This window comes from Leptidea sinapis, chromosome 14 (genome assembly GCF_905404315.1).
Source record: "Leptidea sinapis chromosome 14, ilLepSina1.1, whole genome shotgun sequence".
Taxonomy (NCBI): domain Eukaryota; kingdom Metazoa; phylum Arthropoda; class Insecta; order Lepidoptera; family Pieridae; genus Leptidea; species Leptidea sinapis.
The window spans coordinates 11,918,744-11,929,687 of NC_066278.1; the positions used below are offsets into that span (position 1 = coordinate 11,918,744).

The 10,944-nt window shown below is 35.0% G+C and overlaps 1 protein-coding gene across 2 annotated transcripts; it reads right to left on the minus strand.

The window, feature by feature from the left end:
* Positions 1–265: 265 nt before the first annotated feature.
* On the minus strand, positions 266–7,401 carry LOC126967973 (ecdysone oxidase-like). 2 transcript variants are annotated; one of them, XM_050812706.1, is made up of 4 exons: positions 7,279–7,401; positions 5,611–5,754; positions 3,014–3,147; positions 266–2,934 (listed from the first exon to the last, which is right to left on the minus strand). In XM_050812706.1, exons 2-4 carry the CDS (start codon positions 5,741–5,743, stop codon positions 1,405–1,407), a joined length of 1,797 nt encoding a protein of 598 aa, XP_050668663.1. In that variant the 5' UTR covers positions 5,744–5,754; positions 7,279–7,401; the 3' UTR covers positions 266–1,404. The 2 variants fall into 2 exon arrangements, with proteins under 2 accessions (XP_050668663.1, XP_050668664.1); XM_050812707.1 differs by lacking the exon at positions 7,279–7,401 and adding an exon at positions 6,635–6,638.
* Positions 7,402–10,944: the final 3,543 nt, after the last annotated feature.

Here is a 10,944-nt window from a genome sequence, read left to right on the forward strand (position 1 = left end):
TTATTCACGTAGGTCACGGAAATGACACTTATGAAAGTCAAAAAAAAATTTTTCTTATTGCATCTACCGCTACTTCGTAAAGGGTTAAGCTAATTAGAAGAAGTAGCAAGAAACTCGAGACTTGCGAGTGACAGACTACGTCAAAATGGCGGCCGGACGGACGGTCGGACGGTTGATGTTGCGAGTTGACGTATATATAATTATTACGAATATAATATTTATTTTCATATATATATCTATTAAAATTTTACAAAAAAAAACGATATCGATTATTACGTCCTTTATTGACTTTACGATTATCAGTACTACACTACTATTCAAAAAAGTAGGTATGCCTACTTGAGAAGTACGGGCAAGAAACTCAGCGCGCTTCTTTTTTTCATAAAAATATAGTTACAATGTAAAATTGTACGATAAAATTTATTATTCAATAGCGGTCGCTCCATTCCCAATCTGTGGTACATATAATCAAGAAAATCATTAATGTTATAGTAACCTTAACCGAACAAACGTTTTTTAACGATTCTTTTGAATTTGTACTACATTTTTTTTGAACATTTTCTGGGATCTTGTTGTAAAGACATATATTCATCGCCCCACAAAAGACTTATTAACTCGACTTAGCCGAGTAGTAGGCATTATATATTATATGTTTAATTTTGTTCCTGGTGTTAACATTATGGTTATCACAGTTTCTAGCAAATTCACTTGTTTTTTCATCGAACCGAAAATACATTGGTACGTCGGCCGGGTCGGACCGGGGATCTGTGGTGAGAGTCAATAATTCAACCAACTGAGCAACCGACGCTAACCTTGCTATAATAGTATTACCTCCTAATTTAATTTCATAGAAATGTAAATATAAGTTTTTATAAGAATTAATGAGGCGACGAGCAAGACTTTATCTCATTGGAAGAGGTATCATATACAATCGGGGCGAGCGTAATATTTAATGATGATACCGGTTAGAGAGGTTCCAAGCCGGGGCCTTATTAGCGGAGTAGCTGTTTGTCTGATGTTGAGACAGCAAGGATTGTATTGTGTTATTCGTGATTATTGATTGTGATTCGCTTAGAGAATTATTTAAAGAAATCAATGTTTGGACAACATAATGTATGTTCATAAATATTTGCATGCACTTTTGAAGAATAGTGATTATCACAATATAAACATAAGAGGTAGAAATAGACTTGCTGGAACAACTTTCAGACTTCATAAAACTATTGACTGATGTCAAACACAGCCTTCGGGTTGGTGATCCAAAGCATATGAAAGCTGACTAACATTTATACAATATATTTATGCGTCCATTCATAATAACGGGCATAGTGTTTTAACAATTCAGTCGAGCAACATTAAAATAAACTTTGCAGCAGAAATTAGTCAAGAATATAAACTTACTCACTATTCAGTGATTCCATGATCAAATTTGATAAAATCAGATGCTTTTTCAGCGATCATAATAACAGGTGCATTTATATTTCCACTCGTCATAGTTGGCATTATACTTGCGTCTACAATCCGGAGTCTGTTCACCCCGTGGACTCTCAAACGATCGTCTACTACTCCATTTGGCCCCATTGCACATGTTCCAGCTGGATGGAACTGAGACGCTGCCATGGCTACAGAGTAGCACCTCCAATATTCATGAGATGCAAACGTCATACCTTCACATTGTTTAACATTAAGATCTACTAATATTGATTTAATGTTTCTAAAGTATGTTGTGTTTGATACTTTTAAATAGTCTTCAATGCAATTAGCAAAAGTTTCTATGTCAGCTGCGTTGCTGAAATAACCTAAATCAATAATTGGTTGATCGTCAGCGTTATTTGATTTTAATCGAATGACACCTTTAGATTTTGGATGCAATAATACGATCAGTGCATAAAATATATCTTGTGCTGATGAATCCGCTATAGCCATACACACTTCATCATTCCATTTAAAAACTTCCGTACACATTAGCGTAGTATAAAGTGAACCTGTTGAAAAGGGAAATGCAGTAACCTGGTAGTCAGGATATGTTTGGTTTTTATTTAGAGCAACGAATCCCATAAGGTTAATTTCAGGAAATTTATCTAAGTTATTTAATGCTTTAAAATTATTAAATATTGAGAATCCGCTTTTTTCTCCTGTTAGTAATAGAGGCACAAGCTTATGGTCTTGCAAATTAGCACCAACCTCGGGTGAATCGTGTATTATATGTATTCCTCTTTCATCTAAATGATTTTTAGGTCCAACACCTGACAACATCAGTAACTGGGGACTCTTAATTGATCCTGCTGATAATATAACTTCTTTGTTTGCATTTACACGAATAATTTTTCCAATATCATTCTTTATTTCGACCCCAATAGCATTATTTTCATCGTCAAATAATATTCTCCTTGCTACACTTTTCCGCAGTATATAAAGATTTTGCCTATCTTTAATTGGTTTTATGAATGATACCGCAGAACTTTGTCTAATACCACTATCAATTGTAAACTGAGGAAATCCATAACCAATTTGTTCGTGTCCATTTAGATCGTCTAATATTTTATGGCCACTTTCTGCAAAAGATTCTAGCATTTGAGAAGCGCCGTCGTCCCAGATGTATCGTGTTACACCAAGATAACCATCTGTATTATGTAATGAACCTGAATTACTATCAAGTATAGTAGTATCCCTCAAACCTTCGCTTTTCTTGAAATACGTTAACACATTCTGCCAATCCCAGCCCTTATTACCAATTCTGGACCATTCATTGTAATCTTCTGCGTTGCCTCTAACGTAGTACATATAATTATTACTGCTGGAACCTCCTAACATTTTTCCTTCTAAGAGATGTACATCGCCATGCTTTTGTTCTTTATGTGAAATTTTGTTTTCTGTTGTATAAAAATCCCAATTAGACAAAGCAGGACTTGTTAAGACAGATATACCAGCACTCTGAAATAAAGATTGTTGTATATAATTAATATTATCAACCAATTTATTAACATAGCCAATTTTGAAATAAAAAAAAAACCTCGGAGGCATATGAGGGATAATCGCCAGCTTCTATCATGAGAACAGTCCAATTGTGGATTTCGGTTAAGCGATTTGCAAGAACACATCCTGCACTACCACCGCCTATGATTACAAAGTCGAAAGTCTGTCCATCTGAAACAAATTTCTTAACGATTGATTGTAATCCTTGTAACAGCTGCATACATACTGGGCTTTGAATTGAAGATTTGAACGATAGTCGTTCAATTCTGAGACTTCTCAGATTGTTTTGTGCTATTTACATTATGCTACATAAAAATAGGCGCGAAAAGCTAAGTGTTGTAATTCCTAATTAAAACACAGAATGTTTTTTTTACAAAATATTTAACCGTTGACAATAGAAACAATTTTTATCCGTTATAATTTTATGGTTTTAAAATGTTGTTAAACAACTTGTTTCAAATTGCTTAACCTTTGTAATAAATAATAATAAATAAAAGTTTTCAGAAGCATTCTCACGTTTGTGACATTTTTTTAAGCTATTGCATAGATTCTATCGTGGGCCTTGAGCGTGGACACCTAATCCAGAAATTCCGTAACGAAAATAACCTAAGACCCCACTTACCAGAACTATATAGATATTTCGCCACTGTCATCGTGGAACAGCGGTTGTCGTTTAGCTTTTTGTGCAGAAGGTACCAGGTTCGAGCCTGGGATATGTCATGATTTTTTTTAATTTCTTTATTTTTTTTGTCACGTTTTTTTAATTTTTATTATGATTTACATTACTCCGAATCCAAAATTGGACGAGGTAGAGCACTTTATTCATCGCAATTTACTGGAGTACACTGAAGAAGGGTCGAAAAAAAAAGGTACAAATGGTAATAAATTTCCACTTATTTTGGCTGGCGATTTCAACATCAACTTCGCTGATAAAAAATCAGAGCGGTTCACAACTTTTGTTTCGAAAATATTGAATTTGAAAATGAATAATAATAATCCCCAAGAATACACAAAAAAATATTGACGCGGTATTTTCCAGGAAACTTATGTTTCTTATTTCAGTTACCATAAACCTATAGTTTCAATAACAAATATTCCTGAATAACCTATATGTATTGTAAGATAATAAAAATATTTTGAACAATATTAACTTCTTATTTAAAAAATCATAAAAAATCATATTCATAAAAGAAAAAAATTGTTTTCTTATCGGTCACCACGCTCAAAAAGTGTAACTTGAATTAATATCAAAGAAAAAAAACAAGGGAAAAAAATACTACATAAATAAAATAAATAAATAATTATAATTGCATAAGTTGATAAAAAATAGCTTTACCGCGGCAGTCACCGAGTGCCACACGCCTTTATTTTGGTTTCTTCGTACATTATAAGGGCAGGCAAAGGGCTCGAGCCCATACAGCCATATTCGGCAATATTCTCTATATCTAGACATGTCCAAAAGCTTTCGATTTCGTAAATCACGAAATTTTATTAGGAAAAATGGAAAGGTATGTCATTAGGAACCCTGCTTTATCTTGGTTTAAATAATATCGTACAATTGTACGCAGGCAATGTACGCAAATAAACGTGATAAACGTCAAGCAAGAAGTAATAACTCATCAGTCTTCCTATTCCAACTGTAAAAGTGGAGTTCCTATATTAATGACCTTCAAAAAATAGCTCAACACCCTTGTTTTATATTTGCTGGTATATATCAATTCTCATGTGTGGAACTCAACGTAGACAAACTGATTGAAATATGAATTAAAATGGAATAAATATTGAAAAAGTTGACATTGACAGTTCTATATATTTTATAGGTGTTATCATAGATAAGGACCTTAATTTCTCCGATCACATTGATAATAACATTGACTCTAGAATTTATAAATTTATACGACTTAAATACGACAAAATAAATAAATTTCATTTCATAAACAAAATGCTGTTCCAAACTCTATTTCTCGTGCTTGTGAGACTGTGATGTTTGTTAGCTTTGAATGACAGATAGCCTAAGACCACAAAGAAAGGATGGATAGTTAATGTATTAACTAAGACGAGTTTATGATAAAACATAGTAAATATCATACAACCTAAATGAAAACTCCTAAAAATCCGTACACAAAGTATAATTACATCTTCCACATAAACAAAAATGTTCATAAAATGAAAACTACTAGGCCAAACTATGTTAAATTTTTATGGGACCAAAAATGACAACTATATCGCATCAAACAAAGACGTAGCGTGTCATAAATCTCAGCGTAATCGGTGTGAATACATAAAAAAAGTGCGTGTGTACTTATGTATGCACGTAAGATGTTATACTTCTTATATATCTCTTATAATTATTGATTGAATAATGAATACGGCTGTATGGACTTGAACCCTTTGCCTGTCGCAATAATGGACATAGGACCAAAAAAAAAATAACGAACGACGCAAACGTCAGAAAATTTTAGGAACCACATTCACACTGTTACTTATGTGTTACAGTGATGCGCGCACATCTCAAAATTTCACACTCCACATTTGTTCATATGGCGCCTAAAGAAGATAACTTCAAAAATAAACCAATCGAATTGAGAATCTTCTCCTTTTTAAAGTCGGTTAAATAGCACTATGTAGCCTTACCATTAACCAAAGCCTGGGCTGGATAGTCCGTGTCTTTGTATACAAGTGTGCATATTAACACGATGGAAATCTGCAGAGCTCTTATTAATGGTGACAGTACTTTCACTTTAAAGTATGCGAATATAGAGTACATCTTCAAAATGCCTGAAAAATATTAAAGAATTAATTCAAATTCAAGTACTTATTTTCATTCAAAATTGGATTCAAAATCACTTATTCAACGTCGAAAACTACCACCCATTCGAAATAGTATGCCTCAGACCTGAGAAAAACGGGCACAAGAAACTCAGCGGGCGTTTTTTTCAATTTAGTTACAATAAAAATCGTACAATAAAATAATTAAATAGCCTCAGGGCGTTCGTTCCATTCCCAGTCTAATAATAATGTCTCACAATTATGTCATAGTAAGTTTTACCACACAAACGTTTATTAACAATTCTTTTGAATTTGGTAACATATTTTGTTCAAGTACATTTTCTAGGATGATGTTGTAAAAGCATGGACATCGCCCTTTAACTGAGTACTGTACTAACTCGACTTCCAAGTAGTATGCATAAGAAGTTTATGTTTGTTCGTCGTGTTAGTAATATGATTGTCGCAGTTTCTAGCTAATTCGTTAGTTTGCTTATGATAATTCAGTGTTAGAAATTCCATCTACTAGGCTCCGTACAATTGCTAAATTTTTTAAAGTGGATTGTGTTATATTTTATAATAAACTCCCAAATGAAATTAAAATATTACCTATTAAAAAATTTTAAATGTATCGTAAAAAAATAAATTAACATCTAAGGCCTATTATAATGTGAAAGATTATTTGAATGATAAAGATAGTTGGAATTAATGTTCTAAATTTTGTTAATGAATAAATATTGTTATATTCATTTGAATGCTATTGTAACTTTTGTACTTCATCCTGACTTGCACTAAATAACTTATAAAGTTTTACAGTGAATAAAGATTTTTTTTGACTTTGACTTGGAAATAGTTCCATTTGTTTGTATACATGCATGATGTAATACATTACATTGTGTAATACACGCCTGCTTGCACGGCCTAGAGTGAGATATTTAGACTGGCAGCGCTTCTGTGATCCCTCTGGTGCTGCAAAAAAAATGTGGGTGGCGGTGATCACTTAACATCAGTGGTGACCTGTAAGCTTGTTTGTCTTCCTCTTCCATAAAAAAGGGGTTGAACGCGTCCTTTACCGAAGAAGCGGCTCGAGCTGAGTTGTCGACTGAAATAATGGGTTGGTTGGTAGTGTTCATTGGCAGTAAATTTATGAAAATATAATAATAATAATAACCAGAACGCCGTTGTTTCTGACTACGTCAACATATACATTACATACACGCTGCCTAGCGTGGCCTTCAACGTAACCAGTTAGATGTTTTTTTCGTTCCCAAGCCTTAGCATTGAGTTATAATTGCCATTGCCCGGCAATAATAGTTCTCTAATACATCGTGACATCAAATAAATTTTATTTAATTTTTTGATCAATAAAGATACCGTATAAAATATAACTAAATACACAATTTAAGTCAATAATACGTAATAGATACGTGTTGAAATTAAAATGTTATTCAAATATGACTTTAAAAATATATTTTTTTCACTTTAAGTACCTTAGAATGATAAATTTAATTATAATTATATTATTACGAAACTCACATTTATTTGCAGGCTGTATCGTCGTATGCGTCCTCTTGTGTTTAATAATAAAGTGTAACTGTTTTAATTCGCGGGTATCTTTGTGAAAATTTAAGTTGAACAAATATTATTGTTATTACTAGTGTAAAAATTAATTCACAAATATAACGCGACATCATATTGTCTTGCAATCCTAAAAGGATTGTTGTTTGTCTAATGTGTGTTCTCTATGTGATCTTACAGCATCGACCAAATTTAAATGAAATTTTGCATAATATGAGATTGTTTTTTTTATGGAGAAGGCTCATATGCTATTTAAGTAATCGTAGCTTGCCACCAGAGGTCGTATTTATATTAAATGATTGTTTTTTATACTCTCAAGCCTTAACTACACAGCCATCATAAGATTTTACAAACACTTATGATATTTATGTAATCACCGCCACCCACATCTTCTATCAACACCAGTGGAGACACAGGAGCTTTGTCGGCCTTTTAGACAGGTGTATGCGCTTTTTTGTAGGTTTCCATATCGTCTCGTCTTGATAACACTGCACAAGGAAGCTTATTCCACAGCTTAGTTGTACTTAAAAAAACATTGCTGGAAGATAGCACTGTAAAGTAGCGGCAGTAATCCAGGTGGTGGGGATGATTCTTATTTAGCATGTCGTGTAGTTATGTAGTTATGTTATGTAGCATGGCATGTCGTGTGAAGTTGTAATTCGGCGGCAAAATTAAATAAACTTTATTAAGTTAGGCTTTTACTAAGCGCTTTTGAGTCGTCACGATAAATTATTGAATCTTACATATTATTATGTTCGGAAAAAGTAGAGCTCGGGAGATGAACGTACAAGAAACGCAAAGGCCACATATTTGAGGGAAGGAGTCGACCCGGCACCTCCACATAATTGTAACTTGTCACCAGTGGCTGTATGCAGATATTCTATGATTAATAACAGTGGATTAAAAATGCGGAAGTAGGTATTACGTCACTGCTAGTTTCTGTGGCAATTATTCGTTCGTTCATTCTCCAAAAGTCAAGACTCATTAATTGGCCTTGGTCTTATGATGCGGCCGGCTGTCCCTGGCTACAGTGATTATATTGCGTCGTCTGACTCTTATTGGTATTACTATTATTATTATTATGATTTGGGGATTTCAATGCACTTAAATCCTTGATCCTTTGTGCCCCCTTCTTGCGCTAGCGCGCCTGCCCTCTACTCAAAAGTTAAGGAGGAGCTATTCTCCTCCTTAACTTTTGAGTAGGCTACTAACTAGGATACGTGTAACCGTGCCGAGATTTAAATTATATCCTCGAGACCTATTACTTTTAAAAGGCGTAGGATCCTCAGAGGGTCCAGGCAGGTGCCCGTCCTCTGCTTTAAGTGAAGGTATTTTAAGACACCCCAGCCTGATTCTGGCAATGGCTTCGCATTCCAGAAGAATGTGTATGGGGTCTTTAGCGGCTTCGCAGCAGAATCTGCACAGATTTGATTCACTAAGACCCATTCTGGCTAGGTGCCCATTTAGCTTCCAATGGCCGGATAGGAACCCCTTCAGGGAAAATTGGGTAACGGATAGGCTTATATATTATAGGCTATACATCCCTCGAGGTTAGGCCAAAGCGGCAGAAGCTCAAAGTTACGTGCAAAGGTCTCAAGCCATATAGAGGCACCGAGTTTGCATAATGAGCTATGTAGCATCTTATCATTATTATTGTTTGAGCCGCAGGCTGTTTGTTCGCGAGTCCGGCGCGTCGAACTGTGGCTAGTACTAACTCACCTACTTATGCCAAGTTCTCTCTCTGCTCTCAACAATGTTTTTGAACTCTATTTGCGGATGGATGGCAGACGATTTTCACAGAGTGCTTGCGTTTTTGTGAGAGGGTTCATCCCTCTTAACTGTATTTGGATGTTTATATTGTATTACTTGTTAATGGTAAATTTTGTATTTATTTACTTGTTGTTTAACTTTAACTGATGTTGTTTGTATGTAATTAGTTACTTAATTTTCACTTTGTAATTAATTCAGGCCATTTTATAAAAGTACGAACAAAAAATAAATGATGACAATTTATTGCCCGCGACTTCCTCCGCATTAAAGTAGTAATTGCGCATCTGCGGGATATCTTATAAATTTCTGGATAAAATTTACCTACTCCTTTCCTATCTATGAACCTTGTTCAATTTAACCCCCAGATAACTCAAGTTTCACCACAAAAAAAAAACATTTTTCGTATAGGAATACTGGAGTCTCTAAAATCTCGAGCGATTGCCTATTCCGCGGTCATCTGCAGGCAAAGTCAAATTGGCTTTGGAGAAGCTGGGCGTCATAAATAGAGCACGGCAATACTTCAAGCCGGCCCACATTCCAGCGCTCTACAAAGCGCAGGTGCGGCCACTTAAGGAATATTGTTGTCATCTCTGGTCTGGCAGACCCGAGTATCAGCTCGATCCATTTGATCGCGTGCAACGCAGAGCAGCTCAAATTGTCGGGGACCCAATGCTCTGTCTGCTGGATCTCACCTGATTCCTGCAGCCGAGTTCCACGTTCGCACAGCACTCCACAAATTAGAATATCAACCACACCATAAAGGTTCCTCCACAGTGCGGTTTTCAAGAAACTTTCTTCCACGTACAACAAAGCTGTGGAATGAGCATCCTTGTGTGGTGGACATGGATACCTTCAAAAATAGAGCGTAGACCTAACATCAAGGCCGGCAACGCTCCAGTGATTCCTCTGGTGTTGCAAGATGGCGTGGGCGGCGGTAATCACTTAACATCAGGAGACCCGTACGCTCGTTTGTCCTCCCTTTATAAATTAGAATATATTTACATAAAATTCTATTGTAAAGGATTAAAAGGGCATGTAAACGTAACTGTATGTATTTATTTAACCCGTGACATGGTCTTACTACACAAAAATTCTAATCAAGACCGTTCAACAGATAGATATTAATATCAAAAATAAAAATGGTGGTAGTAAGGCGTCACACCTAATTCATCTGTTATCTCACTTTTGAAGACTGTCTATTTGATCTCTTTGATTGAACATTGACGTACAATAAACAACTAGGCTCACAATCATGCTCAAAAATTATCCGAAGCAAAACTCTGCCTACGCTTCTATTAGACAGAGTTTTATAAAATAGATTTTGAACATTATTGCGACGAAATAAGGGGTTAATTTGAATGAATGTTTTAATGTAGACATTTTTGAAGACTTTTTTTTAGTTGATTGGGATATATAGTTGTTTATAGTACGTTGATGTGAATGGACCAGTAATTCGCAAAGGATTCTAGATTCCTCTCTGAATAATATTAATATATAAATAGTCTCTCATCGTTAAAGGAATTCTATGTGATTCATTCACATTAGGTTCTCGGTTTCTATTGGTTACCTACTACGGACTGAAAAATGTATCAAACGCACCATATTGTATGGGATTTATCCCTCCCGTAATTATCACGTCAAGCTCCTTATAAAGGACTTTTGGCTGCGTGGTTGCGGATGGAAAGACGTCTCACCTATATAATAGAATAATAGTATTCTCAAGCTGTGGAATCGCTTCAGGGAAGAACTCCCAATTTTTAAGCACATTTGAAATCCCTCGTTATGATGGAATTACCAAAGATAGTGTTATAATCATCATTAGGCCTCCTATTGGCGCTAGTAAAATTAAATCTG

What these genes read in the sequence shown, in the direction of transcription:
- LOC126967973 (XM_050812706.1), bottom strand. Translation starts at nt 5,743, where the DNA reads ATGTACTCTATATTCGCATACTTTAAAGTGAAAGTACTGTCACCATTA. An exon ending in AGCCCAGGCTTTGGTTAATG is followed by an intron (nt 3,148 to 5,610) that starts GTAAGGCTACAT and finishes AATTTGTTTCAG; the next exon opens with ATGGACAGACTTTCGACTTT. An exon ending in ATCCCTCATATGCCTCCGAG is followed by an intron (nt 2,935 to 3,013) that starts GTTTTTTTTTTA and finishes TCTTTATTTCAG; the next exon opens with AGTGCTGGTATATCTGTCTT.